The sequence below is a fragment of the Mizuhopecten yessoensis genome, unplaced genomic scaffold (genome assembly GCF_002113885.1).
Source record: "Mizuhopecten yessoensis strain PY_sf001 unplaced genomic scaffold, ASM211388v2 scaffold10067, whole genome shotgun sequence".
Taxonomy (NCBI): domain Eukaryota; kingdom Metazoa; phylum Mollusca; class Bivalvia; order Pectinida; family Pectinidae; genus Mizuhopecten; species Mizuhopecten yessoensis.
Genome location: NW_018408362.1, coordinates 186,887 through 211,462, shown reverse-complemented (window position 1 = coordinate 211,462; position 24,576 = coordinate 186,887). Strand labels below are relative to the sequence as shown.

At 40.7% G+C, this 24,576-nt stretch overlaps 1 protein-coding gene and 1 long non-coding RNA gene across 7 annotated transcripts in view; one reads left to right on the top strand and one right to left on the bottom strand.

Annotated features, from left to right (window-relative positions):
* LOC110459447 (cytochrome b5 reductase 4-like) overlaps positions 1-6,099 on the top strand; it is a 114,757-nt gene extending 108,658 nt beyond the window's left edge. For all 6 annotated transcript variants that reach the window (XM_021511707.1, XM_021511705.1, XM_021511706.1 and 3 more), the window contains 2 exons: positions 2,284-2,448; positions 5,294-6,099. In XM_021511707.1, coding sequence (XP_021367382.1) covers positions 2,284-2,448; positions 5,294-5,348 — 220 coding nt within the window. In that variant the 3' untranslated portion in view covers positions 5,349-6,099. The remainder of the gene's footprint in view (positions 1-2,283; positions 2,449-5,293) is intronic.
* Positions 6,100-19,344: 13,245 nt separating this feature from the next.
* LOC110459444 lies at positions 19,345-24,115 on the bottom strand. Its single transcript, XR_002463892.1, has 2 exons — positions 20,845-24,115; positions 19,345-20,779 (listed from the first exon to the last, which is right to left on the bottom strand). It is a non-coding gene; the product is annotated as an uncharacterized LOC110459444 (long non-coding RNA).
* Positions 24,116-24,576: the final 461 nt, after the last annotated feature.

Sequence of the window (24,576 nt, the reverse complement as noted above, 5' to 3'; positions counted from 1 at the left end):
ACAATATGATATGTAGAGGGGACAATCGGATATGTACGGGAAATAATCTGATATGTAAGGGGGGCAGTCTGATATGTAGGAGGGGCAATCTGATATGTAGGAGGGGCAATCTGATATGTAGGGGGGCAGTCTGATATGTAGGGGAAACAATCTGATATGTAGGGGAAACAATCTGATATGTAGGGGGGCAGTCTGATATGTAGGGGGCAGTTTAATATGTAGTGGAAACAATCTGATATGTAGGGGGGGCAATCTGATATGTAGGGGGGCAGTCTGATATGTAGGGGGGGGGGCAATCTGATATGAAGGGAAGAGTCTAATATGTAGGGGGGGTGCAATGTGATGTGCTGGAGGGGGCAATCTGATATGTAGGGGGGGGCAATCTGATATGAAGGGGGCAGTCTGATATGTAGGGGGCAGTCTGATATGTAGGAGGGGCAATTTGATATGTAGGGGAAACAATCTGATATGTAGGAGGGGCAATCTGATGTGATGGAGGGGGCAATCTGATATGTAGGGGGGACAATCTGCCCCGGCAATCTGATTTGTAGGGGGATCGCAATCTGATATGTAAGGGGGGACAATATGATATGTAGAGGGGACAATCGGATATGTACGGGAAATAATCTGATATGTAAGGGGGGCAGTCTGATATGTAGGAGGGGCAATCTGATATGTAGGAGGGGCAATCTGATATGTAGGGGGGCAGTCTGATATGTAGGGGGCAGTTTGATATGTAGGGGGGCAGTCTGATATGTAGGGGCAGTTTGATATGTAGTGGAAACAATCTGAAATGTAGGAGGGGCAATCTGATATGTAGGGGGGCAGTCTGATATGTAGGGGCAGTTTGATATGTAGTGGAAACAATCTGATATGTAGGAGGGGCAATCTGATATGTAGGGGGGCAGTCTGATATGTAGGGGGCAGTTTGATATGTAGTGGAAACAATCTGATATGTAGGGGGGCAATCTGATATGTAGGGGGGCAATCTGATATGTAGGGGGCAGTCTGATATGTAGGGGCAGTTTGATATGTAGTGGAAACAATCTGCTATGTAGGAGGGGGAATCTGATATGTAGGGGGGCAGGCTGATATGTAGGGGGCAGTTTAATATGTAGTGGAAACAATCTGCTATGTAGGAGGGGGAATCTGATATGTAGGGGGGCAGGCTGATATGTAGGGGGCAGTTTAATATGTAGTGGAAACAATCTGATATGTAGGAGGGGCAATCTGTTATGTAGGGGGGCAGTCTGATAGGTAGGGGGGAGTTTGATATGTAGGGGGGCAGTCTTATATGTAGGGGGCAGTTTGATATGTAGAGGAAACAATCTGATATGTAGGAGTGGCAATCTGATATGTAGGGGGCAGTCTGATATGTAGGGGAAACAATCTGATATGTAGGAAGGGCAATCTGATATGTAGGGGGGGGGGGTCTGATATGTAGGGGGGACAATCTGATATATAGAGTGGACAATGTTTTGTGTGGGAGAGACAACCAAATAAGTTGGAGGGCAGTCTGTTATCCCAATTTTAAACATCAGAGGAAACGTTCTAGTTATGTAGAAGGAAACCATCTTTGTATGGGAGAGACAATTTGGTGTGTGGGAGGGGACAATCTGTTGTGTGGGAGGGGGAGGGGACAATCTGATGGGGGAGAGGGGACAATCTGATGAGTGAGAGGGGACAATCTGATGTGTGAGAGGGGACAATCTGCTGTGTGGGAGGGGACAATCTGTTGTGTGGGAGGAGACAATCTGTTGTGTGGGAGTGGGAGGGGACAATCTGATGGGTGAGAGGGGACAATCTGATGTGTGAGAGGGGACAATCTGATGTGTGAGAGGGGACAATCTGCTGTGTGGGAGGCGACAATCTGGTGTGTGTGAGGGGACAATATGATGTGTGGGAGAGGACAATCTGATGGGTGGGAGGGGACAATCTGATGGGTGGGAGGGGACAATCTGTTGTGTGGGAGGGGACAATATGATGTGTGGGAGGGGACAATCTGTTGTGTGGGAGGGGACAATCTGATGTGTGGGAGGAGACAATCTGTTGTGTGGGAGTGGGAGGGGACAATATGATGTGTGGGAGAGGACAATCTGTTGTGTGGGAGGGGACAATCTGATGTGTGGGAGGGGACAATCTGATGTGTGGGAGAGAACAATTTGTTATTGTGGACAGCTTTTTATATGGCAGGAGACTAGTCACATATTAGGACTGTTCATAGATGATGTATCTAATTATCAAGGGGAGATAACTAATTGATGTTTTGTTGTATGTATCCAGGTTTTCTGTGCAGTATGTACTGTCGGAGCCAGGGAACAGCTGGACAGGACCTCAGGGACGGATCAGGCTAGATCTTATGGAGATGTTTAGTCCCCACCCAGGGGGGAAATCTGATACCCTTATATGTGCCTGTGGTCCTACCCCGTTCACCAAAACAGTTATACAGTAAGTCTATATCAGAAACTTACCCAGGCCAACTGTTATACAGTAAGTCTATATCAGAAACTTACCCATGCCAACTGTTATACAGTAAGTCTATATCAAAAACTTACCCAGGCCAACTGTTATACAGTAAATCTATATCAGAAACTTACCCAGGTCAACTGTTATACAGTAAGTCTATATCAGAACCTTACCCAGGCCAACTGTTATACAGTAAATCTATATCAGAAACTTACCCAGGCCAACTGTTATACAGTAAGTCTATATCAAAAACTTACCCAGGCCAACTGTTATACAGTAAGTCTATATTAGAAACTTACCCAGGCCAACTGTTATACAGTAAGTCTATATCAGAAACTTACCCAGGCCAACTGTTATACATTAAGTCTATATTAGAAACTTACCCAGACCAACTGTTATACAGTAAGTCTATATCAGAAACTTACCCAGGCCAACTGTTAAGCTATAGTAAACCTGAGATCAATAATTCCATATACCTGAAATTTAATGATAAAATGTCTCTGCTGTATGACTTATTATGAAAACTGTAATAGTTTTTCCAAACTGATTATATACTTAGGTCACTTCCCTCAGTAACATATGTATCTAGGTCACTTTCCTTCGTACTATCTATATCTAGCTCACTTCCCTCAGTAATATTTATATCTAGGTCACTTCCCTCAGTAATATCTGTATCTAGGTCACTTCCCTTAGTACTATCTATATATAGGTCACTTCCCTCAGTAATATGTGTATATAGGTCACTTCCTCAGTAATATCTATAGCTAGGTCACTTCCCTCAGTACTATCTATATCTAGGTAACTTCCCTCTGTAATATCTATATATAGGTCACTTCCCTCAGTAATATCTATAGCTAGGTCACTTCCCTCTGTAATATCTATATATAGGTCACTTCCTTCAGTAATATCTGTATCTAGGTCACTTCCCTCAGTGCTATCTATATCTAGGTCACTTCCATCAGTAATATCTATATATAGGTCACTTCCTTCAGTAATATCTGTATCTAGGTCACTTCTCTCAGTACTATCTATATCTAGGTCACTTCCCTCAGTAATATCTATATCTAGGTCACTTTCATCAGTAATATCTTTATCTATATCGATATACTTAAAAACTGACCAAACATTCGAAATAAAGGAAGATATTATACTTTTTGTCAAAACTTCTGAATTCCAAAAATCCATTCCAACTAATATCATCATGATTCATGCAAAATTCTTCATCTACTACAGCTCCAGAAAGAAAAGAAACCCTAGCATGACTGAATTTAAAAAGTACTTATTTAATGTACATGAGATTGACAAGGTAATAGCCCAAGGGAGGAGGGAAATTGAGACCTTTGAAAAAACATGGGAATCATGGTCGAATATTTTCATACCCTAAAGCTAAAAATGCTACAAGTCTATAATATCTTATTTTAAATCCTCTATGGGTAAAGAAATTAATAACCCTAGCTGAAACCCGGGAATACTCGAGAACTATATATATTATATCTAACAACAATTAGGTATATAGTTACATATAGTACTGAATTTATTATTATTATATAGGTATATATATATAGGAAAATATATATAGGTATATATATATAGGTATATGATATTCTATATGCAAAATGCTGTGAGATGAAACTGATGATTGACATATAATCTTATAAATTTAAAAAGAACTCACATGAAACATATAGCTATGTGTATACATGTTTATGTTTTTTGGTTTGTTTGTGTATGTTTATGCATGTATGTGTGTACGGATGGATATATTTGCACATTCCTAGGCATGGAGTGGATATATGTGTATATGTGTGCATATATATCTGTGTGCATGAATGCGTGTTTGCATGCATATGTGTATATATGTTTGAGCATGCATATATGTATGTATCCATTCTCGACTCCCCTTGTAATAATGCTGTGTAGTAATGAAACAGTTTAGAGATCAAAAATGACACCTACTCAAGTATCCTTTTGGTTTGGATTATTGCATAAACTACATGTATTGATTTGTGCTACGTTTATGCATACATGTAGGAATGTGTGTATGTTTACAATATTTGCATATGTCATGTATGTGTGTATTTATCCTGAGTAAATGTAAGTGTGTTCAGTATACATATGTGTGTGGCTGTGTGTTAGGGCTGTCGCAATATATCGGAAAACAGGTATATCGCAATACAAGGGTATATTGTTTTGTACAGAGATGAAATATTGCTGTATCTAAATATTTTTTTAAAGCTGATTTTCATGTATCTCAATCTGATTGGTAATCTAACTTTACAAATAACTACAAATTCTAACAGATATGCCAATAAACATACAAAAGGCTTTTAATAGTGGTGGGAATTAGTTCAAATTTTGTAATCGATGGTTGGTGTGAAAAAAATCTTAAATCCATGTGATCCATATTATATATGATTAAGTTTGATAACATTCTGACAACAACTTATTACATCTTTCCTATGACAATATATCAGATACATATCGCAATATATTCATTCTGTATTGTGATATATCATGATACACTATTGGCGTATTGTAACACCCCTAGTGTGTGTATACATATGTATGTATGTATTATATATATATATATATTATATATGTATGTATATGTATGTATGTTTTATATATATATATATTATATATGTATGTTTATGTATGTATGTATGTAAATATGTATGTATATGTGTGCATGTTTGTGTATATTGATATTACTATTATTATACTGTAATCTAGGTCACTTTTATTAGTTATACTTTACATTACACTTGTACCATTATAAATCATTTTGATAGTATGAGAGTTATTTGATTGTTTTTTATTTTTCCAGATTAGCTAAAGACATAGGGTACGGTGATGATAACCTCCACGCCTTTCTAGGATGATAGTGAAATCTACAAATTCAAGGCAGGCTTTACATTGCTGATGGTATTTATTAGACTGAAAAGTCCCAAGATAGTCGACATTGATTATTCACAGGGATTACCTTCCTGGATAATCTCAAGATCAGTCTACCTGGATTATCTATAGGGATTACCTACCTGAATAATCTCAAGATCAGTCTACCTGGACTATCTACAGGGATTACCTACCTGGATAATCTCAAGATCAGTCTACCTGGATTATCTACAGGGATTACCTACCTGGATAGCCTCAAGACCAGTCTTCCTGGATTATCTACAGGGATTACCTACCTGGATAGCCTCAAGATCAGTCTACCTGGATTATCTACAGGGATTACCTACCTGGATGGTCTCAAGATCAGTCTACCTGGATTATCTACAGGGATTACCTACATGGATAGTCTCAAGATCAGTCTTCCTGGATTATCTACAGGGATTACCGACCTGGATAGTCTCAAGAATAGTCAACATTGATTATCTACAGGGATTACCTACATGAATAGTCTCAAGATCAGTCTTCCTGGATTATCTACAGGGATTACCTACATGGATAGTCTCAAGATCAGTCTAGCTGGATTATCTACAGGGATTACCTACCTGGATAGTCTCAGATCAGTCTACCTGGATTATCTACAGGCATTACCTACCTGGATAGTCTCAAGAATAGTCAACATTGATTATCTACAGGCATTACCTACCTGGATAGTCTCAAGAATAGTCAACATTGATTATCTACAGGNNATTACCTACCTGGATAATCTCAAGAATAGTCAACATTGATTATCTACAGGGATTACCTACCTGGATAGTCTCAAGATCTGTCTACCTGGATTATCTACAGGCATTACCGACCTGGATAGTCTCAAGAATAGTTAACATTGATTATCTACAGGCATTACCTACCTGGATAGTCTCAAGAATAGTCAACATTGATTATCTACAGGGATTACCTACCTGGATAGTCTCAAGAATAGTCAACATTGATCATCTACAGGCATTACCTACCTGGATAGTCTCAAGAATAGTCAACATTGATCATCTACAGGGATCCCCTACGTATCTTTTTCTATCCTGTACACAAGAATAGCTGATGTAAATGTTCCAGGTAGGGAACTCTGCAGTATTGAAATATTCCAGACTTAGTGTTAGGTATCTGTCCCGTGTCGTTACTGTAGGTCGGATGTAGAGTCAGGTTTTCTCTTACCCCGGACAGGCATATTCACACTGTTCCCAGTGTGATATAAACTTGTGTTTCACCTTAGGTACGAGACGAGGGGATCCTCCAGTCATAACGACCGTAAGACATCACCCCCAACCTAGACGTCATATCACCAACGCATTAACATCAAGTGAACAATGCTCTGACTCAGTGATGTCAACTTTACAACATTTATTTATATGACAGGGTCAACAGGGTAAGAGAAAAGGAATCAGTCACCCCCTTGGTGGTGAAATGGGGGATCTCAACCCTCAGGGAGGGATTCTTAAATTGCCAAACACTCTTGCTGAGTGTTCTGCACTTGAAGCAGCTTTCCCCATAGATTGAGATCGCCATATATCACCCCATAAAGGGTGATAGATTTTATTAATCTCTGATGGATTGTGATGTGTTTAGTTCTAGTCTGGGTCCCTAAAAATAGGAGACAGGTCACCAGGTCCCTGGTGATAGAAGACAGGTTACTGGGTCCCTGGTGATAGGAGACAGGTCACCAGGTTACTGGGTCCCTGGTGATAGGAGACAGGTTACTGGGTCCCTGGTGATAGGAGACAGGTTACCAGGTCCCTGGTGATAGGAGACAAGTCACCAGGTCCCTGGTGATAGGAGACAGGTAACCGGGAGACAGGAAACAGGTTACCGGGTCCCCTGGTGATAGGAGACAGGTTACCGGGCTTGGTGATAGGAGACATGTTACTGGGTCCCTGGTGACAGGAGACAGGTTACAGTGTCCCTGGTGATAGGAGACAGGTTACCGGGTCTGGTGATAGGAGACAGGTCACCAGGTCCCTGGTGATAGGAGACAGGTTACCGGGCCTGGTGATAGGAGACTGGTTACCAGGTCCCTGGTGATAGGAGACAGGTTACTGGGTCCCTGGTGATAGGAGACAGGTTACCTGGTCCCTGGTGATTGAAGACAGGTCACCAGGTCCCTGGTGATAGGAGACAAGTTACCAGGTCCCTGGTGATAGAAGACAGGTTACCTGGTCCTTGGTGATAGGAGACAGGTTACCGGGCCTGGTGATAGGAGACAGGTTACTGGGTCCCTGGTGATAGGAGACAGGTTACAGTGTCCCTGGTGATAGGAGACAGGTTACTGGGTCTCTGGTGATAGGAGACAGGTTACTGGGTCCCTGGTGATAGGAGACAGGTTACCGGGTCCCTGGTGATAGAAGACTGGTTACCGGGTCCCTGGTGATAGGAGACAGGTTACCGGGTCCCTGGTGGTAGAAGACTGGTTACCGGGTCCCTGGTGATAGGAGACAGGTTACAGTGTCCCTGGTGATAGAAGACAGGTAACCGGGTGCCTGGTGATAGGAGACAGGTTACCGGGTCCCTGGTGATAGAAGACAGGTCACCAGGTCCCTGGTGATAGGAGACAGGTTACTGGGTCTGGTGATAGGAGACAGGTTACCGGGTCTGCTGATAGGTCACAGGTTACTGGGTCTCTGGTGATAGGAGACAGGTTACCGGGTCCCTGGTGATAGGAGACAGGTTACCTATTTCACTGCCGTGTCTGGCTGAAAACTACTGATGGAAAGTTGTACCGACAAATGTAAAGCGGAAATACCATTAGCTGATGTCAAGTCTCTTGGTGTGTTTTTTTACTTAGATGTTCTCAAAGTGTATATAAATATAGATGTTAAAAAGTAATTTCAACAATAAATATATTTTTGAAACAATCAATAATGGAGAAAATTCTTTTGGATTGACATTTTATTTATTTTGTGTATATGTCTCCAAGATTTGAAAAATTCCATCAGGATCCACATGTGGGGGCTGACAACAGAATCCAATTGGGGGGGGGGGGGGGGCACAACAGGATACATGACAAGATCCACATGTGGGGCTGGCAACAGAATCTAATTGGAGGAGGGGGAAGGGAGCAGGATACATACCAAGATCCACATGTGGTGAGAAGCAGACCCAGTGATCCTCATATCCAATGGGAGACATATGAATGGTTCAGCTAATCAAATCACACAGTATTAAAGCACGCTTTTATTGGAGGACATGACCCAGAGATTCAAACTTTAGATGAACAGTGTTTATATTTTGTTTATCATGCTGATGTGTACAGCGCAACTGTTGATTCACTAACATCCTTCACTACAAAACAGCAATATATCAGTACAGACTACAGTTGTTCAGCAGTGTGGTATCAGTACACATCACTGGAGTTCACATCACTGGAGTTCAGCAGTGTGATACCGGTATACACCACTGGAGTTCAGCAGTGTGATATCAGTACACACTACTGGAGTTTAGCAGTGTGATATCAGTATACACCACTGGAGTTCAGCAGTGTGATATCAGTACACACCACTGGAGTTCAGCAGTGTGATATCAGTATACACCACTGGATTTCAGCAGTGTGATACCAGTATACACCACTGGAGTTCAGCAGTGTGATACCAGTACACACCACTGGAGTTCAGCAGTGTGATATCAGTATACACCACTGGAGTTCAGCAGTGTGATATCAGTACACACCACTGGAGTTCAGCAGTGTGATATCAGTACACACCACTGGAGTTCAGCAGTGTGATATCAGTATACACCACTGGAGTTCAGCAGTGTGATATCAGTACACACCACTGGAGTTCAGCAGTGTGATATCAGTACACACCACTGGAGTTCAGCAGTGTGATATCAGTATACACCACTGGAGTTCAGCAGTGTGATATCAGTACACACCACTGGAGTTCAGCAGTGTGATATCAGTACACACCACTGGAGTTCAGCAGTGTGATATCAGTACACACCACTGGAGTTCAGCAGTGTGATATCAGTACACACCACTGGAGTTCAGCAGTGTGATATCAGTACACACCACTGGAGTTCAGCAGTGTGATATCAGTACACACCACTGGAGTTCAGCAGTGTGATATCAGTACACATCACTGGAGTTCAGCAGTGTGATATCAGTATACACCACTGGAGTTCAGCAGTGTGATATCAGTATACACCACTGGAGTTCAGCAGTGTGATATCAGTACACACCACTGGAGTTCAGCAGTGTGATATCAGTACACATCACTGGAGTTCAGCAGTGTGATATCAGTATACACCACTGGAGTTCAGCAGTGTGATATCAGTATACACCACTGGAGTTCAGCAGTGTGATATCAGTACACACCACTGGAGTTCAGCAGTGTGATATCAGTACACATCACTGGAGTTCAGCAGTGTGATATCAGTATACACCACTGGAGTTCAGCAGTGTGATATCAGTATACACCACTGGAGTTCAGCAGTGTGATATCAGTACACACCACTGGAGTTCAGCAGTGTGATATCAGTACACATCACTGGAGTTCAGCAGTGTGATATCAGTATACACCACTGGAGTTCAGCAGTGTGATATCAGTATACACCACTGGAGTTCAGCAGTGTGATATCAGTACACACCACTGGAGTTCAGCAGTGTGATATCAGTACACATCACTGGAGTTCAGCAGTGTGATATCAGTATACACCACTGGAGTTCAGCAGTGTGATATCAGTATACACCACTGGAGTTCAGCAGTGTGATATCAGTACACACCACTGGAGTTCAGCAGTGTGATATCAGTACACATCACTGGAGTTCAGCAGTGTGATATCAGTATACACCACTGGAGTTCAGCAGTGTGATATCAGTATACACCACTGGAGTTCAGCAGTGTGATACCAGTACACACCACTGGAGTTCAGCAGTGTGATATCAGTACACACCACTGGAGTTCAGCAGTGTGATATCAGTACACACCACTGGAGTTCAGCAGTGTGATATCAGTACACACCACTGGAGTTCAGCAGTGTGATATCAGTACACACCACTGGAGTTCAGCAGTGTGATATCAGTACACACCACTGGAGTTCAGCAGTGTGATATCAGTACACACCACTGGAGTTCAGCAGTGTGATATCAGTACACACCACTGGAGTTCAGCAGTGTGATATCAGTACACACCACTGGAGTTCAGCAGTGTGATATCAGTACACACCACTGGAGTTCAGCAGTGTGATATCAGTACACACCACTGGAGTTCAGCAGTGTGATATCAGTACACACCACTGGAGTTCAGCAGTGTGATATCAGTACACACCACTGGAGTTCAGCAGTGTGATATCAGTACACACCACTGGAGTTCAGCAGTGTGATATCAGTACACACCACTGGAGTTCAGCAGTGTGATATCAGTATACACCACTGGAGTTCAGCAGTGTGATACCAGTATACACCACTGGAGTTCAGCAGTGTGATATCAGTACACACCACTGGAGTTCAGCAGTGTGATACCAGTATACACCACTGGAGTTCAGCAGTGTGATATCAGTACACACCACTGGAGTTCAGCAGTGTGATATCAGTATACACCACTGGAGTTCAGCAGTGTGATATCAGTACACACCACTGGAGTTCAGCAGTGTGATATCAGTACACACCACTGGAGTTCAGCAGTGTGATATCAGTATACACCACTGGAGTTCAGCAGTGTGATATCAGTACACACCACTGGAGTTCAGCAGTGTGATATCAGTACACACCACTGGAGTTCAGCAGTGTGATATCAGTACACACCACTGGAGTTCAGCAGTGTGATATCAGTACACACCACTGGAGTTCAGCAGTGTGATATCAGTACACACCACTGGAGTTCAGCAGTGTGATATCAGTACACACCACTGGAGTTCAGCAGTGTGATATCAGTACACACCACTGGAGTTCAGCAGTGTGATATCAGTATACACCACTGGAGTTCAGCAGTGTGATATCAGTACACACCACTGGAGTTCAGCAGTGTGATACCAGTATACACCACTGGAGTTCAGCAGTGTGATATCAGTATACACCACTGGAGTTCAGCAGTGTGATACCAGTATACACCACTGGAGTTCAGCAGTGTGATATCAGTACACATCACTGGAGTTTAGCAGTGTGATACCAGTATACACCACTGGAGTTTAGCAGTGTGATACCAGTATACACCACTGGAGTTCAGCAGTGTGATACCAGTACACATCACTGGAGTTTAGCAGTGTAATACCAGTATACACCACTGGAGTTTAGCAGCGTGATACCAGTATACACCACTGGAGTTCAGCCGTGTGATACCAGTATACACCACTGGGGTTCAGCACTGTGATACCAGTATACATCATGGAGTTCAGCACTGTGATATCAGTATACACCACTGGAGTTCAGCAGGGTGATACCAGTATACACCACTGGAGTTCAGCAGTTTGATATCATAATACATCACTGGAGTTCAGCAGTGTGATACCAGTACACATCATTGGAGTTCAGTAGTGTGATACCAGTATACACCACTGCTAAACTCCAGTGGTGTGTACTGATATCAGTACACACCACTGGAGTTTAGCAGTGTGATCCCAGTATACTCCACTGGAGTTCAGCAGTGTGATACCAGTACACATCACTGGAGATACACCACTGGAGTTCAGCAGTGTGATACCAGTACACATCATTGGAGTTCAGTAGTGTGATACCAGTATACACCACTGGGGTTCAGCACTGTGATACCAGTATACACAACTGGAGTTCAGCAGTGTGATATCAGTACACATAACTGGAGTTCAGCAGTGTGATATCAGTACACACCACTTGAGTTCAGCAGTGTGATATCAGTACACACCACTTGAGTTCAGCAGTGTGATATCAGTACACACCACTTGAGTTCAGCAGTGTGATATCAGTACACACCACTTGAGTTCAGCAGTGTGATATCAGTACACACCACTTGAGTTCAGCAGTGTGATATCAGTACACACCACTTGAGTTCAGCAGTGTGATATCAGTACACACCACCGGAGTTCAGCAGTGTGATACCAGTACACATCACTGGAGTTTAGCAGTGTAATACCAGTATACACCACTGGAGTTTAGCAGTGTGATACCAGTATACACCGCTGGAGTTCAGCAGTGTGATACCAGTACACATCACTGGAGTTTAGCAGTGTAATACCAGTATACACCACTGGAGTTTAGCAGTATGATACCAGTATACACCACTGGAGTTCAGCAGTGGGATTACAGTACACACCACTGGAGTTCAGCAGTGTGATATCAGTATACATCATTGGAGTTCAGCACTGTGATACCAGTATACATCATGGAGTTCAGCACTGTGATACCAGTACACATCACTGGAGTTCAGCACTGTGATACCAGTATACATCACTGGAGTTCAGCAGTGTGATACCAGTACACATCATTGGAGTTCAGTAGTGTGATACCAGTATACACCACTGGAGTTCAGCAGTGTGATACCAGTATACACCACTGGAGTTCAGCATTGTGATATCAGTACACACCACTTGAGTTCAGCAGTGTGATATCAGTGCACATAACTGGAGTTCAGCAGTGTGATACCAGTATACACCACTTGAGTTCAGCAGTGTGATATCAGTATACACCTCTGGAGTTCAGCAGTGTGATATCAGTATACATCATTGGAGTTCAGCACTGTGATACTAGTATTCATCATGGAGTTCAGCACTGTCATCCCATTACACACCACTTGAGTTCAGCAGTGTGATATCAGTATACACCTCTGGAGTTCAGCAGTGTGATATCAGTATACACCTCTGGAGTTCAGCAGTGTGATATCAGTATACATCACTGGAGTTCAGCACTGTGATACTAGTATTCATCATGGAGTTCAGCACTGTGATACCGGTACACATCACTGGAGTTCAGTAGTGTGATACCAGTCAGTGTGATATCAGTACACACAACTGGAGTTCAGCAGTGTGATATCAGTATACATCATTGGAGTTCAGAACTGTGATACCAGTATACATCAGGGAGTTCAGCACTGTGATACCAGAATACATCACGGGAGTTCAGCAGTGTGATACCCCTACACATCACTGGAGTTCAGCGGTGTGATATCAGTACACACCACTTGAGTTCAGCAGTGTGATATCAGTATACATCATTGGAGTTCAGCACTGTGATACCAGTACACATCATTGGAGTTCAGTAGTGTGATACCAGTATACACCACTTGAGTTCAGCAGTGTGATATCAGTACACACCACTGGAGTTCAGCACTGTGATACCAGTATTCTGCTGGAGTGCTGTAGGTTGTTAACATTAAACTATATATAACACATTTTATTCCGTTGTATTCATTATACTATACATGTACAGGGAAATCCACATCTTAATTCATAGCTGAAGTAGCTCTACTAGGATATGAAATCCATTCCGTTCAGTGATATTACATTGTAGACAATAGTTTGTGATGTTTCAGCAGTGTCTGAAATAGTTTGTGATTTTATGTTGTTCCTACAGAAGGGGAGACAACTCCTGTAACATCATTGCTTGTTACTGATGTTCCAGGATCAGCGGTGGTTTTCAAAGTGACTTTTTGAATCCTTTTACTTACCGATCTCATCATGGACAATCTTTGTTATGACACTTTAATCACGGTACCATTGATTTGTTATATTTACACATGAAACTAAAGCATTGATTGGGATCCCTCTTGAAACAAACTTCATTTTGAAGGCAATAAAGCTAGTGTTTATATTCCTTGTGTGTAGTACTTCCAATGTTTGAACTTATGTTAAATAACATTTATAAATTTTGAATTTGACTTTATTAGCTTTACCTGACAGAAGGTGGTAGGGGCACCCCTTGGCAAGGCCATCATCATCTGTCAACCTTCTTTATATAGACTACTAGTCTAGAATGGCTGAAGGGATTTACTAATGTGGGAATTAGCAATAAAGGGGATGTCCCTTAAAGGGTAGGTCAAAATATGGGAAAGACAGCAAAAGGTTATTAAAGTGTGATAATGTAAGTTAAAAGATAAGTAAAAACCTGATAAGTTATTCAGACCCATGGGACATTGTATTACTCTTTCTAACTAGGCCGTGTACCATTTCTGTGTGACCCACAAGACATGTTGTATATATCCTAGACAAACCAGGATATCTGTCTGATGTATGTATTATAAAACCACCAGGACATACCTGTATAAGTGACTGTTTTATTCATGTAAATATCTCCATGTATGATTTAATATGAACATATGATGTAATATATAGATATATATTTGAACTGATGTATGTAAATTTTGTGAAATAGAAAAGTATGTATAAAGAGAGATACAAATAGTTAGATACTGTGTTTGTTGTGCACTGATGAACATTTTGAAGGTATGTTTTGAAAAGGTCTAAAAAGGAAAGACCACTATTTTTTCCGTCACTTGCCACCTTAAAGGGTGAGCAAGTAAAAGTTGTCTCCCTTTGGTCCTTGTAGAGCTTACATGAACCAAAACTTCAAAACTGGTCACTTTTTTACATGCAATATCAAGTGTCTGCTTCACAGGTTTTCTGTCTTATATCATAATTATCTCTGCTTCACAGGTTTTCTGTCTTATATCATAATTATCTCTGCTTCACAGGTTTTCTCTCTTATATCATACTTATCTCTGCTTCTTGGGTTTTTATAAAGCTGGATGTCTCGAGTTAGTTGGACTTATTTTCCTAACAGTCTTCAACAAAACGATACTCGATACTCGTCTTACATTGAGAGGATATGAATTAAGTGTTAAGATGGAGTCCAATGAGGAATTGGAGGTAAATCCTGTAGCTTGAGTACGATTAAAGAAAAACCATTGTGTAGAACAAAACAAAGGGGAGTCAATTTTGTAGAAAAAGAGTGTATCAAAGACTGGCAAATTTATTGACCTTAGGATGCTATCTAAGTTCTATCAAAATCGTTACACATACCAAAACAACCCCCTCTCCCTCGAAACTGTACATATGTATGACAATATAGACTCCAGCATGAGTCAAGTTTATACACTAGACCAGATAAAAAACAATCGGGATACAATTTGCGAAAAACTTGAGCACAACCCTCAGTAATACTACTGGGAGGGAAGGTGGGTTTCAGCAAAAAATTCAGCAGCACAAAATATATATAGCAGCCCCATCAACCAAAATATATATAGCAGCCCCATCAACCAAAATATATATAGAAGCCCCATCAACCCAAATATACATAGCAGCCCCATCAACTCAAATATATAAAGCAGCCCCATCAACCAAAATATATATAGAAGCCCCATCAACCAATATATATATAGCAGCCCCATCAACCAAAATATATATAGAAGCCCCATCAACCAAAATATATATAGCAGCCCCATCAACCAAAATATATTTAGAAGCCCCATCAACCCAAATATATATGTAGCAGCCCCATCAACCAAAATTTTCTAAGGCATGCACAGATACATGCATCATCAAAGTGACTAATTAGGTGCTTAGCTATACAGCAGGAGCAGCTAGCTCACACGCAAGCTTAAGGTAAACAAGTGTTCGGTTATCAAAGGATATGGCACAATAAAACTCATAATTTTACAATATTATCACTTTATCTTACCATAAAATAAAATAGAAACAAGCAATCAAAGACTGGCAAATTTATTGACCTCAGGATGTTTATCCTAAGATCTATCAAAAACATTACACATACCAAAAGAATCCCCTCCCCCTCGAAAATGTACATATATATGAAAATATAGACTCCAAACTCCAAAACTGGGGGAATAAAGAGTGTTGTTTAACATGGTAATTAAGGTAGTGGAAAAAAGTTGTCATGCATCTAAGCGTTGTTTGATATCTGAATGACCCCAACATTGTTGGCCCAAGTCGCATCTCCCCGATGAAAAGAGTGCCCTCCATAAACCTTGGGATCTAATCCCAGGCAGTTAAGCAGGAGACGAAAAGCCTGAATAAACACTGTATAAGATAAGCATTGGTGATTATCCAGTAAAAATAAGGGATCTAGTACCTCCCCAAGTAAAGATAAGACAGCTAGCAGGGCAGAACAAGGGCACAAGGGGTGATTCCCCAGCATAGGCAAAATAATAACATCAATAGGCTTTGAACGAAACTGCAATGTTTTAGTTACTTTAAGACGAACAAGCAAGCTTGCAGGTAAAGACATGACATCAAGGCAACGCAAGTCTCGAGAAGGATCAAAGGACCCCTTCACCAAAAAATTGTTGGGACGTAGGAAGCCAAAATATTCCAACAGACAAGCAGCCCAAACAAACAAATTCGTGGAATTTTTATCCCCCACTTGCAGGACATATTGTGGGTTAACATTATTGAGGTTAGGTTTAAACATGTGAGTATCGTGCTGTTGAGACATAATAATGTATAGCTTGAAACTTAAAGGGGAAAAAAAAACTATACCTCATTGATTATCCGTAAATATGCACAAATCACAACGGTTGGCAAACTAAGCATGAGTTGGATGTGTATAAGGAATTTGGTTGAAACATCTTAACAATATCTACAGCAACGAGTACTAATTGTAATGGGGGACCATTACAGAAGTCCCCCAAAACTGCCCCCACAGTCGCAAAGATGCATCAGAAAAGGATCGCATTGCCATAGTACACCTTCCATGTACATACTAAATTTGAGTGAAATTGAGCAATTTCTAAATTGAAACCAATCAGAATCCTCTGTGTAGTTTCTATGGCAACGGAACTTATGTGATTAAATGTGCAGTCCCCTAATACCCATATATACCAATTTTCATCGAAATCAAACCATATCTAAATTTCGACCAATTAGAAGCCTCCATGTGGTTGCTATGGTAACGAAACATGTGGTTGAATTTGCAGATCCCTTTTAACCATCTATAACTATTTTCATCAAAATCAAACAATATCTGAATTTCCACCAATCAGAAGCCTTCTTGTGGTTGCTATGGTAACGTAACTGATGCGGTTAAATTTGCAGTCCCTTGATATCCCTATATACCAATTTTCATAAAAATCGAAAATATCTAAATTTCGACCAATAAGAAGCCTCCATGTGGTGGTTGCTATGGTAACGAAACATATGCAGTTGAATTTGCAGACCCCTTTTACCCTTCTATAACGATTTTCATTAAAATCAAACAATATCTGAATTTCCACCAATCAGAAGCCTTCTTGTGGTTGCTAAATGGTTGCTATGGCAATGAAACCTATGCGGTTAAATTTGCAGTCCCCTATTATCCCTATATATCAATTTTCATTTAAATCGAACAATATCTAAATTTCGACCAATCATAAGCCCCCGTGTGGTTACTAGGTAACGTAACTGATTCGGTTTTATTCGCAGTTCCCTTATACTCCTATATACAATTTTTCATAAAAATAAAAGAATATCTAAATTTCGACAATTCAGAAGCGCCACCATTTGGTTCCTATGGCAACGAAACCTATGCGGTTAAATTTGCAGTCCCCTTATACCCCCAGATACAAATGTTCATCAAAATAGAACAATATTCTAATTTCCAACAATAAGAACCCTTTGTGTGGTTGCTATGGCAACGAAACCTATGTGGCCTTATATCCCTATATATACCAATTTTCATCAAAATCAAACAATATCTGAATTTCCACCAATCAGAAGCCTTCTTGTGGTTGCTATGGTAACGTAACTGATGCGGTTAAATTTGCAGTCCCTTGATATCCCTATATACCAATTTTCATAAAAATAAAAGAATATCTAAATTTCGACAATTCAGAAGCGCCACCATTTGGTTCCTATGGCAACGAAACCTATGCGGTTAAATTCGCAGTCCCCTTATACCCCCAGATACAAATGTTCATCAAAATAGAACAATATTCTAATTTCCAACAATAAGAACCCTTTGTGTGGTTGCTATGGCAACGAAACCTATGTGGCCTTATATCCCTATATATACCAATTTTCATCAAAATTGAAAAATATCTAAATTTTGACCGATCGGAAGCCTCCGTGTGGTAGCTATGGTAACGAAACATATGCGGTTGAATTTGCAGACCCCTTTTACCCCTCTATAACGAATTTCATCAAAATCAAACAATATCTGAATTTCCACCAATCAGAAGCCTTCTTGTGGTTGCTAAATGGTTGCTATGGCAATCAAAACTTTGTGGTTAAATTTGCAGTCCCCTATTATCCCTATATATCAGTTTTCATCAAAATCAAACAATATCTAAATTTTGACCAATCATTAGCCCTCGTGTGGTTGCTATGGTAACGTAACTGATGTGGTTTTATTTGCAGTCCCTTATTATCCCTATATACCAATTTTCATAAAAATCGAAAATATCTTAATATCGACCAATAAGAAGCCTCCATGTGGTTGCTATGGTAACGAAACAGATGCGGTTGAATTTGCAGACCCCTTTTACCCCTCTATAACGATTTTCATCAAAATCAAATATCTGAATTTCCACCAATCAGAAGCCTTCTTGTGGTTGCTAAATGGTTGCTATGGCAATGAAACCTATGCGGTTAAATTTGCAGTCCCCTATTATCCCTATCAATTTTCATTTAAATCGAACAATATCTAAATTTCGACCAATCATAACATTGCACACGTCAAAAGGTGTTGATTTTCCAACACCCAGTGATGGGATCTGGCAAGTTACATGATTTGTGTAAAATAGATACCATGTTGATATATGACTTCAAACTACTATATGTGAGTTTTTTAAAGTCCACCAAATACACCACACACAGTTCTACACCATGTTCCAGCCCAGACTCAATATTAATCAGTTCAGACAATTGTAGGTAGCACCCGAGATGAGTACGATAAGTACTGGAAGTTGACTCAGTCCATCCCTTGCAAACATTTCCATATCTTTACCAGTGTCGCGATGCAAATATTTCCACATGCACGAATTCCAGCAATTACAGTACCCTGTCGGTCAACACAGAATAAGTCCAACACAAATTTATAGTTCCATAACTTTATTTAGTGTCGTAACTGCAACAAATAAATGACAAAGCTATATTTGTTATATGTATAAAGGTTACAGGCCCCAATAAGACTCTCAATGTGTAAATTGTGTCACTGACCCATAAAGTTACCATCACAAGCAGACATATTGTCCTAGGGACTTGTAGAGACCAGAAATCTGGCCCAATACTCACACTTCTACAAATCTGGACCATCCGAGATTACTTGTACAGATTAACATAACTACCAACAGAAACATCAATGTAACATTTCTGATATTATACCATCATAGACTTTACAATGTTATACATATTAAGCACACTTGAGTGGAAAACCTTGACTTCTCTGTGACTCTGAATTTTTGTGAGAGGTCCAAGCACCATCAGGGACCGAATCTACCATAATGCACCACAATTAGTCATGGGAAAAATTCCTACCACAAAACAGACTGACAAATAAAAATATCACAACACTCTAAGTTTCTTTTAGAAAGTCTGAAGATATGCAAATTGAAACCAAAAGTCACATGGCTACACTGTATACTGAGAAATCTCGCCCATTGAAATATTTACTTTTCATCTGTAAAATTTATATTCTATTGTCTCCTATACATGTACTTATATATATGGTAGGTCACATACATTTACCATCGTTATAGAGGATGAAAATGTAAAAATTAAAGTACAGAAACATTTCTCAGGATACAGTATACAGTATGAAATGGCTAATTAAGAGCTATGACACCTGGCTCCACTGACAGTTAGGGCTGTAACAACCAGTGTATGACAACCACCCTTACTATATATCTCTCCACAATAAATATTTAAAGAATAATACATTATTCTGACATTCAAAATAAATAAAGGTTTTTGTATTTTGCATGTTCATTAGCACAAAAATATGTTTCTAAACTTCAGCAGCACTCAACCTATATAAGATATTACAGTCATGTCCTCTTTGTGACTTTGTAAAGCATGTTGATTGGTATCCCCCAAAACACATTGTAGATAACGAGTATCTTAGGTAACAAGTGACAAAATAATGGGCCTTAACTTGTTTATGTAAAACATACATAAAACTAGAGGTTTCCTGTTTGTGTATCTATGGACACAACAAACATATAAACTTATATTACAATCCTATCTTGTGTAAATCACAACTAGTGACAAAAACCTAAATAGACGATGACATTGCTATCAAGGTCACCATTCAGGTGTTCAGAAAGTTCAAGATGACCACAGCAAAGTTGTGTCAAGATAGTTTAAAAGCTGACTATGGGTCATAGTAAAATTTTGTACCATACTTGACAAAACTATTGATCATCTTTCTCATTTAAATTGCTGTTTTTTTAGAATTTGTCGCTATAAATACAATGAACATGATTATAAAAGTACAGGACTTCTTTTGGCTGACGACAAACAGAAGGGTTCCTACCTACTGGATCTCCTTATCCTTAAGTAAACCTTGTAGTTCGGACACGTATCCACTAGGGTTTCTACCTACTGGATCTCCTTATCCTTAAGTAACCCTTGTAGTTAGGACACGTATCCACTAGGGTTCCTACCTACTGGATCTCCTTATCCTTAAGTAAACCTTGTAGTTAGGACACGTATCCACTAGGGTTCCTACCTACTGGATCTCCTTATCCTTAAGTAAACCTTGTAGTTAGGACACGTATCCACTAGGGTTCCTACCTACTGGATCTCCTTATCCTTAAGTAAACCTTGTAGTTAGGACACGTATCCACTAGGGTTCCTACCTACTGGATCTCCTTATCCTTAAGTAAACCTTGTAGTTAGGACACGTATCCACTAGGGTTCCTACCTACTGGATCTCCTTATCCTTAAGTAAACCTTGTAGTTAGGACACGTATCCACTAGGGTTCCTACCTACTGGATCTCCTTATCCTTAAGTAAACCTTGTAGTTAGGACACGTATCCACTAGGGTTCCTACCTACTGGATCTCCTTATCCTTAAGTAAACCTTGTAGTTAGGACACGTATCCACTAGGGTTCCTACCTACTGGATCTCCTTATCCTTAAGTAAACCTTGTAGTTAGGACACGTATCCACTAGGGTTCCTACCTACTGGATCTCCTTATCCTTAAGTAAACCTTGTAGTTAGGACACGTATCCACTAGGGTTCCTACCTACTGGATCTCCTTATCCTTAAGTAAACCTTGTAGTTAGGACACGTATCCACTAGGGTTCCTACCTACTGGATCTCCTTATCCTTAAGTAAACCTTGTAGTTAGGACACGTATCCACTAGGGTTCCTACCTACTGGATCTCCTTATCCTTAAGTAAACCTTGTAGTTAGGACACGTATCCACTAGGGTTCCTACCTACTGGATCTCCTTATCCTTAAGTAAACCTTGTAGTTAGGACACGTATCCACTAGGGTTCCTACCTACTGGATCTCCTTATCCTTAAGTAAACCTTGTAGTTAGGACACGTATCCACTAGGGTTCCTACCTACTGGATCTCCTTATCCTTAAGTAAACCTTGTAGTTAGGACACGTATCCACTAGGGTTCCTACCTACTGGATCTCCTTATCCTTAAGTAAACCTTGTAGTTAGGACACGTATCCACTAGGGTTCCTACCTACTGGATCTCCTTATCCTTAAGTAAACCTTGTAGTTAGGACACGTATCCACTAGGGTTCCTACCTACTGGATCTCCTTATCCTTAAGTAAACCTTGTAGTTAGGACACGTATCCACTAGGGTTCCTACCTACTGGATCTCCTTATCCTTAAGTAAACCTTGTAGTTAGGACACGTATCCACTAGGGTTCCTACCTACTGGATCTCCTTATCCTTAAGTAAACCTTGTAGTTAGGACACGTATCCACTAGGGTTCCTACCTACTGGATCTCCTTATCCTTAAGTAAACCTTGTAGTTAGGACACGTATCCACTAGGGTTCCTACCTACTGGATCTCCTTATCCTTAAGTAAACCTTGTAGTTAGGACACGTATCCACTAGGGTTCCTACCTACTGGATCTCCTTATCCTTAAGTAAACCTTGTAGTTAGGACACGTATCCACTAGGGTTCCTACCTACTGGATCTCCTTATCCTTAAGTAAACCTTGTAGTTAGGACACGTATCCACTAGGGTTCCTACCTACTGGATCTCCTTATCCTTAAGTAAACCTTGTAGTTAGGACACGTATCCACTAGGGTTCCTACCTACTGGATCTCCTTATCCTTAAGTAAACCTTGTAGTTAGGACACGTATCCACTAGGGTTCCTACCTACTTGATCTCCTTATCCTTAGGTAAACCTTGTAGTTAGGACACGTATCCACTAGGGTTCCTACCTACTGGATTTCCTTATCCTTAAGTAAACCTTGTAGTTAGGACACGTATCCACTAGGGTTCCTACCTATTGGATCTCCTTATCCTTAAGTAAACCTTGTAGTTAGGACACGTATCCACTAGCTAGAACAAAAGACATTAAACACCTTTGTGATTGTACTGAACACTGTCTTCCCCATCACATTTATTATAGGAAACACTGACTTTAGTATACAATACTTCAGTACCCTGTGACTCTCAGTCCAGATCAGGGAACCACTGCTGTAGACATAACTTAACCTACACAATGATATTTAGTGTATAAGGGCACGGCACCTTTAATGAAGCTCTCATAAAACAACTTCTGAATAAAATCACAATAAACTAAAATCTTTCACACAATTTGAATACAATCAATACTTTTATTCTTCAGCAGAGAATGAAAATGTTAGAATCAAGTATTAAAATAGTTAAATTCTATAGATTTAAAAAAAAAGGTACTTGAAATCAATACTTAACCATAAATGGTTCAATGTTTTCAACAATATATGTCAGCATTCTTGGAGGTATAAGAGGGGTATATGTTGGAGATACCATGACAAAGAGGATTCTATACAATGTATGAGCCTACACCCTGGCCATTACACATATACAGGCCAAGCTCACCATGTAACATGCAACTAGGCTTAGCTCATCATGTAACACACAACCAGACCTTGCTCATCATGTAACACACACAACCAGACATAGCTCATCATGTTACACACACAACCAGACCTAGCTCACCGTGTAACACACGCAACCAGACCTAGCTCATCGTGTTACACACACAACCAGACATTGCTCATCATGTAACACACACAACCAGACATAGCTCATCATGTAACACACACAACCAGACCTAGCTCACCGTGTTACACACACAACCAGGCCTAGCTCACCGTGTAATACAAACAACCAGACCTAGCTCACCGTGTTACACACACAACCAGGCCTAGCTCACCGTGTAACACAAACAACCAGACCTAGCTCATCATGTTACACACACAATCAGACCTAGCTAACCGTGTTACACATACAACTAGACATAGCTCACCGTGTAACACACACAACCAGACCTAGCTCACCGTGTTACACATACAACTAGACATAGCTCACCGTGTTACACACAGAACCAGACATAGCTCACCGTGTTACACACACAACCAGACCTAGCTCACCATGTAACACACACAACCAGACCTAGCTCACCATGTAACACACACAACAAGGCCTAGCTCATCATCTAACACACAAAACCAGGTCTAGCTCATCATCTAACACACAAAACCAGGCCTAGCTCATCATCTAACACACAAAACCAGGCCTAGCTCACCAGGTAACACACATAACCAGACATAGCTCACTATGTAACACACACAACCAGGCCTAGCTCACCATGTAACACATACAACCAGGCCTAGCTTCCCTTGTAACACACACAACCAGGCCTAGCTCATCATGTAACACACACAACAAGGCCTAGCTCACCATGTAACACACACACACACACATTATATATTTCCTCTCAGTAACACTTGGACACAAACACATTATATATATCCTCTCAGTAACACTCGGGGACCTCAGACACACACACATTATATATTTCCTCTCAGTAACACTCGGGGACCTCAGACACACACACATTATGTATCTCCTCTCAGTACCAAACACACACTCACACACACATCATATATCCCCTCTCAGTAACACTCAGACACACACACATTATGTATATCCTCTCAGTAACACTCGGGGACCTTAGACACACCCACACACACACACCATACATCTCCTCTCGGTAACACTCGGGGACCTTAGAGACACATACACACATCATACATCTCCTCTCAGTAACACTCAGACACACACACACACATCATATATCCCCTC